The sequence below is a fragment of the Salarias fasciatus genome, chromosome 1 (genome assembly GCF_902148845.1).
Source record: "Salarias fasciatus chromosome 1, fSalaFa1.1, whole genome shotgun sequence".
In the NCBI taxonomy this organism is placed as follows: domain Eukaryota; kingdom Metazoa; phylum Chordata; class Actinopteri; order Blenniiformes; family Blenniidae; genus Salarias; species Salarias fasciatus.
In genome coordinates, this window is record NC_043745.1 from 1,797,809 (window position 1) to 1,815,807 (window position 17,999).

The 17,999-nt window shown below is 45.8% G+C and overlaps 2 protein-coding genes across 4 annotated transcripts in view; one reads left to right on the forward strand and one right to left on the reverse strand.

Annotated features, from left to right (window-relative positions):
- Positions 1–16,793, reverse strand: part of itfg1 (integrin alpha FG-GAP repeat containing 1) — a 183,227-nt gene extending 166,434 nt beyond the window's left edge. Inside the window, exons 1-6 of the mRNA XM_030082604.1 lie at positions 16,410–16,793; positions 15,529–15,613; positions 14,062–14,192; positions 12,211–12,268; positions 11,946–12,023; positions 11,770–11,864 (exon numbers count right to left, since the gene is read on the reverse strand). Coding sequence (XP_029938464.1) covers positions 11,770–11,864; positions 11,946–12,023; positions 12,211–12,268; positions 14,062–14,192; positions 15,529–15,613; positions 16,410–16,587 — 625 coding nt within the window. The 5' untranslated portion in view covers positions 16,588–16,793. The remainder of the gene's footprint in view (positions 1–11,769; positions 11,865–11,945; positions 12,024–12,210; positions 12,269–14,061; positions 14,193–15,528; positions 15,614–16,409) is intronic.
- A 311-nt stretch (positions 16,794–17,104) lies between these two features.
- Positions 17,105–17,999, forward strand: part of phkb (phosphorylase kinase, beta) — a 111,225-nt gene continuing 110,330 nt past the window's right edge. For 2 of the 3 annotated variants that reach the window (XM_030088590.1, XM_030088580.1), the window contains exon 1: positions 17,105–17,194. Coding sequence is in view for 1 of the 3 variants with exons in the window: in XM_030088572.1 (XP_029944432.1) it covers positions 17,131–17,194 (64 nt within the window). In the remaining 2 variants the exon portion in view is untranslated. The remainder of the gene's footprint in view (positions 17,195–17,999) is intronic. The other variant, XM_030088572.1, reaches the window with a different exon arrangement.

The following is a 17,999-nucleotide window of genomic DNA, read 5'->3' on the forward strand; positions in this document are numbered from 1 at the left end:
TTTAAAGGTGTAATACAACATTTTGATTTCCGGGTGGATCACCTAAATAATTGGTGGGTCTGTTTGTCAATCATTCTGACGAGCTGCTTTCGTCAGGCGGTTCTACGTGCTTGCGCCCAATCAGCTTCTCCCTTTTGCGCATTCAGAGTGTTTATGTAGCCGGTGAGCTTCTGAGCTCGTACTTATCGATGGCGAGTCTGACTGTAACTGAATAATGAAACTGTAACTGTTTCTGAAAAAAATGCTTTATTTATGAGCGAGGCGGATCGCAGAAACTGTAAACAGAGCCGTGCACGCCGGAGAAGAGGAGATCGCGCTCGTACACTTTCGCGTTTCCTGGGAGAAGCAGGAGAGCCGGGCGGATGGTCTGGCGCATGGCGTTGTTCATAAAGTGAGTAACCGACGTGGGGCTTCGTCTTTTCGAGACAATCGTGTATTAGACCTTTAAAATAACAATCAGAAAGAATAAAGACTGGGGCCTGTATAGACAGGGTGGAAATGGGGGGCGTCACGTTCATATTAAGGTCACAAAACGTTAGAATACCACATGGACAAGGCAAGAGAAAGAACCCTCGATCGTGAACTCACTTTCTATCCAGATAAATAACGACATGCTGTGTTGCCTGCTGCTTATTTCGAATTCCTGCACTCTCTGCTTCCCTCTGTGATAGCGCCCTCATTCCAAAATGGCTCTTTAAATTCTTCAACCGATGCAACTTAATCCCTGTATAATCAATTCTTCTTCTGGGCCCCCCTTGTTAGGTGTTAAATCTGCTCTCTTCCCCCCATCACCAGCACCACCACATTATTAGTCAGACAATCAACAAGCCACTTCAACACAGAGGTACTTTAATTGGGTGCTGCACAGAGCATTACCATGGTTGTTGCCTAGCAATGGATCCCCATGCCAGTACTGCTGTCTTTGTGCATGTTTTTCTCCCAAAATGGCATCTATAATTACTTTGCAATTACTACCTTTTCTCTCAAACAACTTCTTATCGTACCGCCGAGGGCTTCCTGCCCAGTGCGGCTCTTTCTGAATCCACAATATGTGATGTGGCCCGGGAGTGACTGTGACCCTCCAACGGCGACAGAACTGAAAGGGATGCATATTTCTACTGTTCGCCAAAAATCGATCCACGAGCACAACGTGTAGTGCACACAGCAAATTATTGACTTAACTGCAATGGCTGGTGTATTAAAATATGACTTTAAACAATGACTGATGAGTTAACGTATGGCTTTAAACAGATGAGTCTCACCGCTCTTGTAACTTGTGCTGAGAACAGGTGATTGAAAGGGACTGTGACCAATCACTAAAGGTCATGAAGGCCCTGTTTCCATGACGTTTTCAGCTGAAAACACAGAACTCTCATGTTTTGGGAGTCCGTTAACACAGCAATGGTGTTTGGAACAAGTAAAAAACTGATTTTCGAAAATGTTTCAACTTTGTTTCCATGTGGACACTGGAAAAATGGCTCCTGGTCCTAGTCCTGGTCCTGGTCCTGGTCCTGGTCCACGGCCGTAGTAAAGAGTTGTTCTGAACATGCTCAGTATCTGGACCATCAGAACAATGTTTCCCTCCAGTGTCATGACTCCCGGTCCATAGTCTCCTGGACCTGGTCTCAGTCGAGATCCTCCTGGACTGGCAGTTTTACCCCTTTCACACTGGCCAAAAAACCCGTTTAAACCCGCTTATTACCCGGGTCCTCGTGGCAGTGTGAAAGTGTTCACTCGGCATTAGACCCGGGTTTTTCAACCCTGCAATCGACGCGGGTCTCTACTACCGGCTTTTTAGTGGGAGGGGCGAAAGGGAGTGTGAAAGGCAGACGCGAGTCGACGCGGTAACTTACGTGATGACGTCGACGCAGCGCGGCTACGTTAGCGCGCTAGTTGTTGTTTCTGGACACAGCGTGAGATTTCCTTCGTCAAGATGACCCAGTATTGGCAAGACAGCGAGACCAGAGAGCTGCTCTGGATCCGTGGGGAAGAGGAGACTCGTCTACAGGTAACGGGGACGGTGTTCCGCTGCATTGTTTATATTCGCTTTGCGCCGTCGCGCTGATGATGTCATCAATGCGGGACACTATCGGCGCGGGAAAACGCAGCGACGCGGCTCGCCAGCAGGAGGTGAGACGCGAGTCTGCATGCAGTGTGAAAGGACACAAAACGCGATTATTAGCGGGTCGAAAACACGGGGCGACCCGCTAGTTGCAGTGTGAAAGGGGTATTAGAGTCGACAGTAACCGTAATAACAATCCACTTCGGTGTTCTGTCCATGTGAATGTCCATGTTCTCCATTGCTAATGCTTACAGTGTACTGCTCTCTGCAGCATGTCTGTGAGGCTTCATTAGAAAAACAAACCACACCAACTAGTGGACCAACATGCTAACTACATCATTTTCAGCGTGTCTGCTGTTTCTGTGTAGACGACACTGTTTTTAAACCATTGGCACGCTGAAGTGAAGCTGTTCTGCAACGAAAATGCAAAAATGTCGCATTTCTCCTTGAAATGTTTTGTAAAGGAGGTGTTCCGAAGTGGGAACATGCTAAACGAGTGGGATTGGTTTTCAGTCATCTATGTTGAAATGAAACTGCATTGTTTTAGCATTTTCACTTCACTAGAGTATCACATTTAGAAAAGTTCTGCATTCAGATGGAAACGTTATAAAATCGAGTGCCACACAGATGGAAACCCTGCAGTCTGCATGCCAGATGATGAATGGCTGCTGGATTCTGGTAATACAACCACCATGAACACTGAGAATGGTACAATGTGAAGTACCTCTGAAGAGTCTTGAGGGTACAGGTCCACTTGGGACCTCAGTGATGGGGGATGTCTTGCCTCGTATGCAGATGACGGCGTGGGAAATGACTACATTGCCATGCAGTCAATATTGGGGTTAAGGTCAATATTCCGGTTTCTGTAACATTTGGAATAAGCCGTTTACCTGCTTAAACAGACAGAATTACTCCTGTTTACATGATCAGCATAATCAATTGGGAGATCCCCATCCGAACCACGGCGTGCAGATGACTTCATTACGCAAATTATATCATTTCTGCACACAGATTGTTGCATTTTATTCATTTTGCATTTATTATTTCATTTAGTATTGATTTAAAGGTGCATTAAGGAGTTTTACAACCTTAAAAATCCTTATTTTCCACCATAAATATGTTCCACATTTTTAATGATGTGTACAATGTGCCCTGACATATTCATTACCAGTACCTCTAACAGCGCTAAATTGTCACTTGAAAGTCACAGTGCCGGTCCGGCTCCAGCATTTTTTGGGGGAGAATTTGAAAGGAATGACGTAATGCGCGCTCCGGCTTGTTAAGTTTCGTTTGGTCCGCCATTACTCCGCCAGATGCTTAGTGAGCAACAACTGAGCAGGATCTTCCAGAAAGTCAGAACAGACTGGCTTCTAGCACTGCCACAGCTCCACACAGACTCCACCAGGTAGAACAAACTTAAATCTTACTTGAGTGCTACTAAAAAAGCGAGGAAGGAGTTCCCCTCTTCCGTGCACACGAGCCACAGGCATGAGTGTTTCACTAAGCTGCATTACGCCCAAGGCCTGCAGGGGGCACTGTTTCGCAAAAAACGTGCAAACTCCTTAATGCACCTTTAAAGTTACTGATATTTGGTCAGTTCACCTTTAACAGTTAAAATAAAGAACATTATTGTGCTTAATAGGATGTTGCTTAATTCACCTGCATTTGTTCTCTATGCCACTAGGTGTGCTGTTTGCATGTTCAACATTATTTTTACACAGACACCACAGAAGAAGGGCCTCTGAAGCTCAGGCTCTCTCTGCATGTTGTTAGAAAAAGAGAGTTAGCGGGCAAGACTTGCACCAGAAGAAGTTGTAGTATGTTCAATGGTGCGATGCAGCGTTTTTCAGTGAAAGAGAAGAACTGAACTATGGTTTCCACACATTTTATTTACTTAGTAGCAGTTAAACTGTACCACAAGTAGTTCCTTTACTCAAAAGACCAGGATTCCTTGCGGATAGAACATGCGCAGAACAGTATTTAATGTCCCTTTCGATTGGAATATTCTGACGCATGTTTACATGGCCACAAATTCAGGTTAGAAAAGGAGTAACCCAGGTGTCGGGTTTTATTCAGGCTTTTAAAAACCGGAATATGAGCATATTGGGGGTTTTGCAGGTGTTTACATGGCTGTGCGCAACCAGGATATTGCGAATATTCCGGTTAAGAAAGGGCTACTGCCTGCATGTAAACGTAGCCAATGACAGGAAATGGAAACTTTAAAATGACCAGCGCAAACTGAGCTGCGGATTCCTGCGTTACTGTCTACTTCCACACGCAGAACAAAGGGTTTGTGCCCATTTAAATGGAGACATCTCGAACCGTTTGCAGCACAATTCATTTTCAGAGACTCTGAACACTGCTGTTGTGTAAACCAACAGCTGAAACATCAGGAAGCTTTGCTGTTTTGTCACTGTCGTGTTGATGGAGCCCGACGCGCTGCAGCACTGAGGTGGCGACGGCTGCTGCTGTGCTGGATCGGCTCTCATGATAAATCAGCTTGGAGGGACTTTGGAAACTCCTGCTGCTCTACAGCACGAAGCCGAACCTCCAGACTCCGCTGAAAACGCTGCTTTGCTGCTAATTAGTCTTCACTGCGGTGACAAGTCACCAGAACAGAACAGCTCCACCTTCACAGGCAGCTCAGTGCGTAATGATACCTCGGCTTCTGAGGTGTAGAGAAAAGGCAGGAATACTCTCCACCACGTCTCTTTTGTGTGAACGCTTTTTGTGGGTGCTAATGACTCGCAGCTGGAGGACTAAAATGTTGATGAGATGATTCACTCTCTCAGACGAAAATCCCACTGGATCAGTAACTGTCTCCTAAACGTACGCGAATCTCTGACGCTGATTTGTCTCGTCTCTTCTGCCGGGCTTTATACCATGTATAATACAGACACAAGAGCAAAAAGACTGCATTAAGGAGACCTGACAACCCTACAGGTGTGAGGACTGAGACAAAATAACTGAAAAGAAAGACAAAGACGATCCCATATGTCATTCCTACAGGACATGGCTGGCACAAAGTCACAGGAACAAAAGCCACATGCTGACAAGGAAGTCTAAGAAAAGGCTAAATGAGGCCTTGACACAAACCAGGAGACAATTCCGGACTGTCTTATTGAGTTTTGCTGACAGTGCTGCTGCAGCGAGGTCAGCTAATACAGAGGCCACACTGGACCGAGATTACAGACGACGAACAAAGTCCCTCAGTGCATCAGCGAGGGACAGAGGGGACGTCCACTGCCACGAAGACCCTCTGCTCCAAACACTCACGCCCCATTTACACCACAACATTTTCATGAGAAAACAAAAAACCTCTTTTGCACTTAAGGTGTCCATTTACAAGACGATGACACCCAGACTCACTGAAAATGCAACTTTTGGAAAAGGCCCCGTCCCTGAGCAGACGGCATAGAAACTGCTCCTGCTCGGGTCCTCGTCCTGCGCTCCACGGCCGGAGCGAACAGTTCTTCTGTTCATGTTCAGTTGACAGAGAATAAGCACAATGCTTTCCTTCAGAGTGTCATGACTCCTAGTTCTGAGTCTCCTGGTCCTGGTCCCAGTTCCAGTCCAGATTATCCTGGACTTGGTAGTTTTAGAGTTGACAGTCACCGTAATAACAATCCAACTTAGTGGTCTGTCCATGGGAATGTCCAGTTGATCTTTCGCAAAGCCCCGCCCCCCATTAGTTACTGTTTCTAGCCTGAGAAGCTTCCTGAAGCCAACAGTGAGGAAAAGTATACCAGGGTGTGCCAGTGACTCTTTTAATGATGATAATAATGCATGGGTTTATAATAGCACTTTTCTGGACACTCAAAGACGCTTGATTCATTCATTCCATCCTCGGTGGTGGTAAGCTATGTAAGTGGCCACAGCTACCCTGGAGTAGACTGACAGAAGCCAGGCTGCCAGCTCGGGCTGGTCCCAATAGCTGTTTTTGGCCTTCGGATATTTGGGCCCAATTAATGACGATTACCCGAATATTCGGTGTCCAAAGCGCCAGAGCATGACGGACGCTACTTTGAAAAGGGACTGTGTGAAGCCATCAGACTGAAACTCCGTCTACAAAGACATCCAGAGAGTGAAAAACTGATGGACAGAGAGAGCAGACTCTGTCAGGAGGGATGAGAAGGTCTGCCGACAGAAGTGAAAGTTTCAATCGCTTGGGAGCCGCCCCCGCGATTCAGACAGGAAAAAAACTTTAATACTACATGATAATATACTAACAATGTATGTGCCTCATTTTCTATAAATGATCTGTAATAAAGGATAAACAGTCTGGAGCAACAGAAAAGCTCCCCAAGTATGCGTGATTCGGTGCGCATACACAGAACGTGCACCGTCTCTTTTCAGTTTTCCAATCATTTCAGTGTTTTTTTTTTTCTTTTTTTTGCCCTTTTTAGCGCAGGTTCAATCATGTTTCCGTTCTTCCTTGAGGTTTTAAGCCCTCCTCACTGTGTTGACTCTCGCCATCTCAGTCGTGGTTTCAGGTTCAGAGCGTTTGTCGTCACTCTTCAGTAGTTTCTGAGCACATCTCAAAGCTCCGGGTGAAGCAGCAGGTTGTCAGTCTCTGTTTCCTCTGTTCTGTATTTGGATTTAATCCTGGTTATCTTATTTCTCAGCAGTGTGAGGGAGACGTGGATTTAACTGGATCAACTATCCAAACGGAAAATCAAATAAAACTCTTACAAGAGTTGATTTACACGTAGTTTAGAGAAAGTTACAGGAGGGCTGAAGATCTGCAGACCTCGGAGCCACAGGTTACAAACCAGGTGATCTGAGGTGAGTGGAACTACAAACACACAACCGCTGGGGCTTTCAGTCACCTGGAGGCACACACACTCCTGAGAAACGTCCCGACTGACGACCATTCTTGACATCTGCTGCTCTCTCCTCCTGGAGTGCCTGACACTTCACAGGCTGCCAGGGCTACTGTGGAGGTGCAGGTATATGCTGGCTACTTGCTTCAGTTTCAGTGAATCGGGAGTCATTTTCTCCAGCAACTGTTTGGTTTTGTGAGATTTTTGTGACATTTGCATCAGGTATACTCTGCATACTGTGTTTTAGACCCCTGACCTGAATGAAGTGACTGAAAGGGAAGCATCGGGAGCGACCTGGAGGCAGCTGTGAGTGATGTGCTTCACTCCCTGGATGCAGGCTGTCTCAACTGGGTCCTCCCTCCCTGGATGCTCCGGTCTGCCCGGAGGAGCAGGTGGTCACAGTGAGAGACCCCCTCCCTCCCTCCCTCCCTCCCTGCTCTTTATCTTCACAGCCATCCCTCTCTCCTCCAAAGCGTTTATCCTTTCCGGCTCAGCTTTATCGCTCCATCACTTCCTGCTCACTGTCCTCCTCTTCTGTCTCTCCCTCTCCATCACACACAGATGTACAGCAGGCCTTTTCTCCTCTGCTTTCCCCCTCATGCGCAGTTCTTCCCACAACACAGCTGAATGTACTTAACAAGTCACGACAGCCATCCTCCGAGTGTGTGCACGCAACAGAAGAAGATGCTATTAGCTGCAGAGGAGGCTCTAATGGCTGCCGGCCATCGCTGGGGCCGACCAGGAGAAGCAACCCGGACAACATCAAACACCACACATCCTGCATTTCTTGTCACGGCAGTGTCAGTTTATTGACTTTGTGTTAATCTCTGAAGAGATTAAATATGAATTCAAATCTGCTGTTGTTGAAGTGACAGCCCAGGGAATGAAACCTCGCAGCACAAAGAGATACCTGCAGTGAGGCTGACATGACTAAATCCGTTCTGATTACCTTAAACACCAGGATTAGTTTCCAGAGAGGGGAAAAAATCCCCCCATAAGTCTAAATGACAGCGCTGCAGCGAGTGGGCAGAGGGACGGGGGTGAGTCGCTGTAAAACAAGAGTGAGCCGATTTCTCCATTCACTGGTGAAGAAAATGGCTCTGCCTTTCTCTCCTAGTCATGTTGAAAAGAGCCCGTCTGCTCTCCTCTCTGCTGCCACAACTTCCACTCTCCACAAACTTGGAGGCTGAACTTCAGGAAAAATAAATCTAACCGATTCTGCATCTTAGGAGATTTACGGTGGAGAGGAGTCTGCACTGGTGCGGAAGGAAATGAGAAATGAGAAAGCAGGCGGCATGGGGAAATATGCTAATCCTCTTTCTGAGCATCTGGGAGGTGAATGGGATGGACTGGATGTCTGCAGCATCAGAGGAGGTTTCACATGAAGAAACTGATCAATACACTTTGTTGTCAGGAACGTCAGCGAACAACAACTGTTTAAAACTCTAGTATTACGCTTGTTGCTGTTTTGTCTTTTAGGGCTCTTGTAACTCTTTCTGTCCTTTCTCCACTGTCTTTTTTTTTCTTCCTAATTATTTGACAGCCAGGGCTGCACGATTATGGCCAAAATGATAATCACAATTATTTTTGTCAATATCACGATTATTAACCATGATTATTCATTCTGTTAGGTAAAACATACCTTTTTATTGCACTTTTTTTTCAAACAAGTCTTCAAATTGAAGACGTGCGTCTTCAGCGTCTTCAGCGAAGTCGGGCATGGGTGCGCACATAATCGAAGATGTTTTAACTTGAATCTAAACAACTATCCAATCTGCTGTCTTTAATCACCAACTTGTTAAAACAAACTGTCTTTTAAAACAAGAATGTGTGAAATGTGGAAAGTACATTATAAATAATAATTATTATAATTCTGTATTGCCAGCAATTTAGGACCATTTCAACGTTGTGAATGATCGCTTCTCCTAAACGAACATATAGAAGCGCCGACTGTGAGTCTTTACAGATGTTTAACCAGACCTCTGTTCTGAAAAGAGCTGGACTGTGACTTTGGACCCTGAACGCCTCACAGCTGAGCGACCATCAGCTGCTGCATTCAACTCCCGAGATCAACAGGATGATCACTGAACATCAAGATGAAGATAAAACAACAGCAGAGCAGTAAACAGCCACGCTCAACTCAGAAACTAAACCTACCAGAACCATGTCTCCCTCGTTCCCTCAGAGCCGCCGCTACGCCGCTCAGATCCTTCCTCTCAGAACTGAACTGTCCCCAATAACATCCTTTCCCGTTCTGTACAAGACGCTCAGCGTTAAAATCTTCTTTCCACCGTTGCAGAAGCTGAGATGCGTCCCCTCGACTGATGTTGGAGCACGAAGGAATCGTTCAGAGCCAGCGAGTTCGTCGGTGGCTAACAGCTAAGCTAACAGCTGACTGAGACACCGGTGACGTCTATCAGCAGGCTGCGTTTACGAAGTGTCCCTGAAAGCAGCAGGAGCTGCAGGCCCGGGTTGTTCACTGATGCAGAGGGTTTCAAGGCGTTTCACAGGTAATGAAGGCAGTTTAGGAGGAGCTGGCATAAACCACCAGCTAAACATAAAGCTGGAGCCACCAGATGAACGTGGCCACTAGCAGGGTTTCCAGATCGAACTCACTCTTTCCAGCCCAAGCGTGACGTGAAACCCACCCAACTCCACAAGATCCAGCCCAAATCTCAATCACTGTAGAAACTCATGTTAAAACCCTAATATTATTTTTTGCATAACAAAGGCCACGTCATAAGCACCGAGCTGCAGGGAATAAAGACAACAGGCAGTAAAACAGGCTCCACAAAAAACAGTGCAACCTGGTCAGAGGAGGCCGTCATGTAAAGAAAAAAAAAAAAAGAAAAAATAAATGCTTGTATTTTCCAGTGACTTTAAAAACTAATAATTTATTTAACTTTGTAGTTTTTATATTATCTTTTAATTTTCACGTTTACCATTAGAATACTGAGAAGAGACGAGGCAACAGACACAACACGACTAACCCTGCTGTTATTATTAAACACACAAAAACTGAATGGCCATGATTTTTTTTTAAGTAAGTAATTATATTCATTTAACAACCAAGGTCAGTTTATTCAATAAATAATCTCATTTTATTTCAAACCAAAAGATGTAAATAAAAGCAATTAAAAGCAACTAATTCAAAACTCCTGTGTGAATTATATTTTTACGCTGTCATTGTGTTCATTTGATCCGAGTTGAATTCAAACCTCAGCTTTCATTCAGAAGGACGGATGTGTGTGTTGATACAGTGACTGCGCAGTAACTGCAGGTCACTCACTGAGGACTCACTGTCTCCGCTCATCAATATCAGGTTGGGGTCACATGCTGATTATCACAGGACAGATAAATGTGCAGAGAACAAAGGACAAAGACCAGTCAAGGTGTTCGCCTTGGTTCCAGCTGGGTGGAGGGGAGCGTACTCTGGTCCAGAACCAGTCACTGCTGCGCTCTGAGCGTGAGCGGAGGACCGGAGCGGACGGGGACGTGAGGCTGGACAGGAAGTGGAATGGCTGCAGGGGGAAACGCGTCCTCTGGGGAGGAGCTGAAATGTGAGTTTTACAGTCACGGTTTCATCTGAAAACCCAGACAGACTTAGCCGGTCCTCTCTCTCTCTACCTATACACACCTGCTTCAAAACCTGGAGTGTGTGCTTCAGTGTGTGACGTGGTTTATAGCAGTCAGTGTTCTGAAAGGGAATATATTTCAGCAGGCCGTCATCTTGCCAAAATACTGTTTCAAGCCTTTCTGGGTGAAAGGAGCACTCCCATCTGCTCTCATTGTAGAATTCCATCTTTAGTGTTATATCTATAATTACAAGCCAATTCAAGCACTGCTGATTACGCCTCATCATCTATTCTGTTCATTTTAATTACAAATAAAAATCCTAATAAGTCCAGTGAATCACTGACGATGCTGAGAGTTTATGTGACTAATAATGTAATGTGATGAGACTGATGTGAACAGCAGCGGCCCGCCCACATGCAGGAACCCGCCGGGGAACAGGCCCATTCTGGGGATTTGGGTTTCCCCTGGTGACATACGGAGCGATGTGAGCTGGAAACAGGCGTGCAGTGTGAGGGGGAGGTGAGCAAGGCGCCGCTTACATAAACATGGTGGCCTTTAAGTGCTATTATTGTCCTCTCCTACTGGAACACACTAAAAAAACATGTTTTATTCAGAAAAATGTGTTTGTCAACCTGCATCAGCTTCAGGAGAACTTCAGAGGACATTTACCGAGAATCAACATCATTAAAATGATCTTCGTGTTGAGATTAAACTCATATTCTGTAGGAAGTCTTTGGTTTTGTGAAGATATAAACATTTTAATTACATATACCCTGCGTCACAACAAATAAAAGTTTGATCTTTAGGGTTATCATATCACCATTTTAGCCGTCCAAACCACTGGAGATGAATCGCGGCTGAGTTTACAGTGAACAGAATGGTTAAAGAGAGCGGTTCTACCACTCCAGCAGCGCTGAGGGACTTCACATTTCCTGACCGCCACAGCCAGTCCACACCAGTCTGAGCAACTCTCAGCTGGAATCTTCAGCCAGGCATGGCTAGAGACCGCTTTAACTTCACTGCTCTCCTCTGCCGTGAGCTTTTATTTTCTTACCCGAGACTTCTGAACAGAAAAATCACTGTAATGGATTATATATGCAGAATGTGCGTGTTGACCTCGAGCCTCTTAAACTGTGGGAATCTATAACAGCACCAGAAGGAAGCCATGTGGGTGCTTTACACCGTTCAGAAAACGATGCAGCACACCACCTTCCTGAAAAGAGACAGGTGTGTTTCCACAGAGAAGGCCGTGTGTGTGTGTGTGTGTGTGTGTGTGTGTGTGTGTGTGTGTGTGTGAGAGAGACTCACCAGCAGTGAAGTCCTTGTTGAGGTCGATGAACGCGTTGGAGTGAGGGACGCGCATGTTAACAGGAGCGCTCAGAGCTTTCTGCCACTGCGGAGTCCTGCAGGTACAGAGCAGGACTGTGAAGCGTTGCATTCTGGGAAGAGGCCGATGGCGTGAGAAACAGAGAGCGCCTCCCTACCTCTTGATGAGGGAGCAGACTTCGGTGTCGGGCGGGCTGGTGGCGCCGAAGATGTCAGGGATCATGTCGCCGTTAAAGCTGAGGACGGGAAGGGAAACTTCTGTCACCAACGTGAAAACAGGTGTGATAAGACGAGCAGCGGCTTCACTCTGTTTTTCATGTTTACACCAGTAAACTCAGCGAATCCTGTTTAAATCTCAGATCTTCACGATTAAAACCTGACTGGAGCCTGTACATCAGTGTGAATATTGAGACTGATACTCACTCCATGACCAGAGGCTGGTCTGTGAACGTCTTGTTCAGCTTGATCCAACCACCCAGATCTGTAGAGGACGAGACAGAGGACCTTAAAGAGCATCAGTGGAGGCTCAACCAAGGCTCAGCTCCTCTTCTGAGGTCCTCGAGGCCTTGACGGATCAGGTGGGTGAGCCGCTATTGTAAACGACTGTGGTCAGTCTCACGCTAACTGCAGTCATTTCATTCTGAAGATGATTGAGGAAACATGAACTCTGCACTTCTCCCCGTTGTTTATTTTACATGTCGAGTTCATGATATTTCAATGAGTTTGAAAGACAAAAATGTTTGCTTTGAGAAGTTTAAATCTCCAGCTTGTTTTTTCATGATATAACAGAAAAGATGGTTCTGGATCGGTGATTCCAAACCTTTTTCTTGGTTTTCTCGTAAACCTTGAGCTGTGTCTGCTATTCTTGAGAAATGTGTTCAAAAATTGAACTTTTCCTATTTGCTTGGTGGTTTGGCTGGATAGTAGAGATGCGCGGATTGCGGTTGCACCCGAGGAGCCCACGGATAACCGCGGATCCGGCGGATGACCTGTCGAAAAATTAAGATTTTAATTACATTCGGGCGGGTTGCGGTTGAAGCACTCAAATAAAAAAAAGCAACATTTTAAAAGCCAAAACACTATTCTGCAGATGGCGGTGGGTTCGGTTTTGAAAATTGATAAAAAAATCTTTCGTGCGGACGGATAGCAGGCGGATGGAGATTTTAAGAAGCGGTTGCGGATGGAAAAATGAGCCATCCGCGCATCTCTACTGGATAGGGGCTGCTTGTGGCCCACAGGCCTTATGTTGGAACCCCCTGGTTGCAAATGAGCTTTTTAGAGTAATGAAAGCTGTCTGCTGGATGTGGAGACATGGTGAGCGTGGAGGTTGACATCCACAAACTCACACTGGACTGGAAAGCGCTGACTGGCTGTGTTGAGTTAGCCTGGTAAACCAGCCCCGCCCACTCCTCTTCCATATTTGGATTTGAAGTTAAGCTCAGTCTGGATAGGAGCCCATAGAAACTTCCTGCAGGGGGCGTCGGTTCCTCCTTTGACTAACAGCGCACTTCAGCCAATCAGCGCTTCAAAACAAATACGTCATCAAAATGCGTTCGCTTCGGTAAGGGTTAGCATTAGCTCATTAGCTCTAGCTTCTCTACACGCAAAGACACGGGAAAACGTCTTTTCCTGTTGGAAACTCTCCAGGCCAGACTCTTACTCTTGCTTGATTGTTGTAATTCTTGGTATTTTGGCTGTAACTTTACTGACTGCAGCTTTCAGACGATGGTTAAAGTTAAAGTCCGTCATCTCCGCTACGCGCAGCGATAGCGTCACTTCTGGTTTAGCCACCGGAATTCGCCAAAAAAATTTGAAAACAAAAAGCGGCAACGCTGATTGGCTCGGCCGTTTCAGGACCGAGTGAAATCCCCTCCTATGGGCTCCGACCCAGACTGAGGACAACTCCAAAATCCAAACGGATGAGGAGTGGGCGGGGCTGGTTTACCAGGCAAGTGTTGAGTGCAGAGACAGCTGAAACCCACTGAGCTTCAACTGCGACTCTCTTCACTTTGGATCCCAGACATGAACTTCAAACATCAGCCGGAACCGCTTTCACAGCTTGAACAGTCACACGTCTAACACTGGACCGAGACATGAACTAAACTCTGACGTTAAAATGAGTCAAAGAGCAGGAATTCCTCTGTTATGCACAGAAATCCAGATAAACTGTGAGAACATGGAGCGTCGGAGGCCTGCCTCATCCTGCTGTTCCACCAGGGTGGACTCAAACCTCAGCAGAGCACGTTTTACACCCAGACACGGCTGGAGGAGTACCCAGAGTCTGGTTGTCGCCCCAGAAGATGAAGACCTCCACTTTGTCGGCGTCGCTCTGGGATGTGAGGAGGACGTCCATCTGGGAGTCTCCGTCGTAGTCTCCGGGGACGACGCTGGTGATAACGGCATTGCTGGAAGGAGGAGGAAAGACGTGAGCTGCGGCTGCGGCTGCCCTGGACCTCCGGCTACATGCAGACCGCCACCGGGTTCAGATCACCTTATTGTTACATGATGAATGTCTTTGATATGAGAGGTGAGGATTTACAGACTTCATTTTAGCCATGAGGTGACTCCTGAAGCTGGTTTTGGCCCCTGGGTCGGATGTTTGACACCTCTGCTGTGAACCTTGGATTGGTGGATGTGTTGTTGAGTTTGCTGTGTTTTCTGGGAGCCAGTCACCTTCAGTCCAGCGTCATGTCTGCTCTGACTGCTGAAGCGGTTCATTGCTTGTTTTACAGAGTTTCCCAGCTTTGGGGGAATTGAGGTGTTTTCTTTAGCACAAAGCTGAAGAGCTGCAAAACGTTTCGTCTTGATGGACACTGAGTGAAGTGTCTCCACACGTCCCACACTGTAAATCCTGACAGTCACTCTGATCTGAGGTGTCCTTCACACGATGTGAGGTACATTTCAACATGAAGCTACAGAAACCACCGAACATACAAACCTCTGATATCAACATGTTAATTCCATGTAATTATTAGTATTTATTTTTTTAATTAAAAATATTCACCAGATCTGGAAAATCTGCACACTACAGCAGAAGTTAAACCAAACAAGTACAGAACTGTCAAGTTTCCGGTTTGAGCTGTTCCAAAGATGCTCCTCTGAGTCTGGTCCTGCAGGTTTCTTCCTGTTAAAAGGATCTTTCTCTTCCCGTCGTCTCCTCTACCTGCTCATGTTGTAACAGTCCTATGAAGTCACCATGTTGTATTTAGTGCAATAGAAATGAATTGAATTAAAATGTTGCATACTCCTTTTTGGGGAGTTGCACTGAAATTGAAGAAATTCTTTTCAAGATGTTAAGCTGGGCAGATTAGAAACAATAATAATAAAAAACTTTGGAACAGACCAGGCTGGACTTTGAGCCTGCAGTTGAGGACATGCTGGAATGGTTTTATTGTCACACTCATCAAAGTATCAGCAGAGAAGCACCAGACACGCATGTTGTCACTGACACTAACCTACATCTTCTCAAAAGCTAATAAAACAAAACAGGCTGCATCAAAGTTCAAGAAAACATAGGAAGTCATGTTTTTCTAAAGCACGGAGGAGCCTCAGGGCTCGACCATCATCGCCTCTGACCAAACAACCGTGTCTGCTCTGGTAAAACCTATTCTCCTCAGTTCATCACATGCTCCCAGACTGAATCATGTCTCTGGCAATACTCCAGGCCTTGTCAGTAAGAACACAGTCATACATACATTAACGTTTCCCCTGCGCCTGCACTGAAGCAGTAGCCATGCTTACCTCGGCAGAACGCTCTTCGTGATGTTCACCTTGGGTTTGAAATACGGTGCTTTCGAGTCGGCCAAGAAAATCACAATCTCAGACTCTGAAACAGAAGAAAAGTCCAAAAATCACATTAGAGTATATACAGACTGTTATATTTGATTCTTATCGTCAGACCGCCACTGTGGCAGCACCAGTTTGTGTGGAACCGATACTTCAGTACGCAAATGACCCTGCAGCAGTTTTAGTGGTGGACCCACTGCTCCAAGCTGGAAGAGGAATCACCTAATGTGTACATTTAACATTTAAAGTGACACCAGATAACTGTGCCTTCATCTCAACTACAAAACGCTCTGCTTCAGCGTGTAAGATCATCCCCTCTGATCATCAACACTTCCACATCCGGACTTCCTGTCTTCACTTTCCTGAAGATTCCAAGAGTAATTGTTTCATTAATTGTGCATACATAAACACATTGGACATACGTTAAAAGACGTGTTCAATCGAAACATGTCTTCTTTAACCAAACCCAGAACCAGTGTCTGAGCTTTCAGAGAAGCAGTTGCTTATCAGCACAGGGACATAAACTATCCGCCCAATACATGTAAAATAACCGTCTAATGTGAATAAACCCCGTCTGAGACTGAACAAAGCAAAGCACTTTAAAATCAAACATGTTGAAATGGCTGACTGGTTGGTGGAAATAGGCCAATCAGTAAAAATGGACAGTTACTTCGTATAAATGGCGAATTCCTTTGTAGGAATATATTATTTATAGAAATATTAGTACGTGCAAATGTTGAGTTCTTTGGTAGACATGTCGAATTCTTTGGAGAAATGTTGAATTGTTCGGTAGACATGTTGAATAATTGGAATTATTCGCAGGAAGTTGAACCTACGCTCTCTGATGATGAAGATGTCTGTCTGTTTATCCGCGTTAAAGTCTCCAAACGCCGCCACCGTCCCGTAGTTCGAGGCTCCGAACAGCTCGACCGTCACATCCTGAAGGGCAAACGCGTGGAAATGTCCCAGGATAAGAAGTAAAAAGGTAAAATAAGTCAGATTTAGGCTCCACATCCTGATGGAGGCTCAGCTGATCACAACACTGACTGCACGGCGCCCTGCTTTACGGCAGTGGAGGAAAGAACAGGCGCGCATTAAACACAAACACGCAGAAACACAACATTCAAGGAAATTAAAACGTTTTTAGGTCTTTTTTAAATCAGGGAAGATTATTCCGCGTCAACAAGCATGTAAGCTAAATGTCGGCGGTTCCGTGTTTACGCCAGTGTCGTGCTGTCGGGCGGTTTGACAGCTTCGCGGCTCTGTGAAGCTACCGGAAGTTCTCCAGCATAACGCCAGGCGAGGCGGAAGTTTGCCCATAAAATAAAATAAATGTGTCACTGTGTTGTGTCATATTTAAGACCATGAAATTAATCATCCTGATAAATAGTCGTATTTTCGGATTATTAGTAAGATAGATAATATTTTCAGTTAGTTTTTCTCCTAATTTTTTTTCAAAATAACCATGGTAAAGCTGCTTTTGTATCTTATTTTGAAAATACCTGTCTTCCTTTTCCGCTAGAGTCTTGCAGTTTCTTCATATTTTGACATTTGAACATGGCGAGTTTGGCAGATGTCGGCTGGAAACTCCTGGAATTCAAGGCCAGGTCCAAACGTTCAGGTCTGAATTTCTCGGCGTGTGCATGGTGCTGCGGTGTGAAGTCGTTTCCGGTCCCTAACAGTGTGGCTCGATGTGAACATTTACCGAGCAGTGCAGTGAGGCTGCAGGCTGAAAGGTCAGGGGGGACTGTGCTGCAGTGAGGGCTATTTAAAGAGCTGCTCAGCATGTCTCTGTCCACGGTCCCTGTCCACCGGCCTGCAGTGCGGGACTGGAGGGTTTCTGCTGGGACACTGCAAACACACAACTACCTCACGACCCAACAACAGGTCTCCAGCTGCCCTGCTACTGCTACTGCTGAGTGACATGCAGCTTTAACCACATGGTGCTGGCAACAGGCAGAGAGACCAGCCTGAAGATGTGCATAGATTATGGGTAATAATGAGAGATGACACAGTGGAGCTCTGTGAGAGAGGTGAAGAGCAGCTGAGGGACAGCACTTTTCAGAAACAACACAATCTTCCCAATTGTTACTGCAAATTGATGTGAGGTGGTTGAATTCTCACTCATTTTGACAGATCAAACCAAAGGAGGAGTTAGGCTTTTTTTTTATCTCACAATACCAATCAGTGCAGTGTGTGTAGGAGGAACACCAAGGTGCCAAACTTGAAATAGCTGAATGTGAATGCAGAGAGACATTTTTTGATAAAACTCATTGCCATCTCTGAGGAGAATGACGTGAGCCAAAGATTCAAGGGCTTTGCAGAAAGACAGCGATCGCAGACACAGAAATAATCTGTGAAACCAGCAGCAGGCATGCTGCTGGTTTCATACTGAATATTGAAGCTGTTTCAGGACTGAGTGAAGC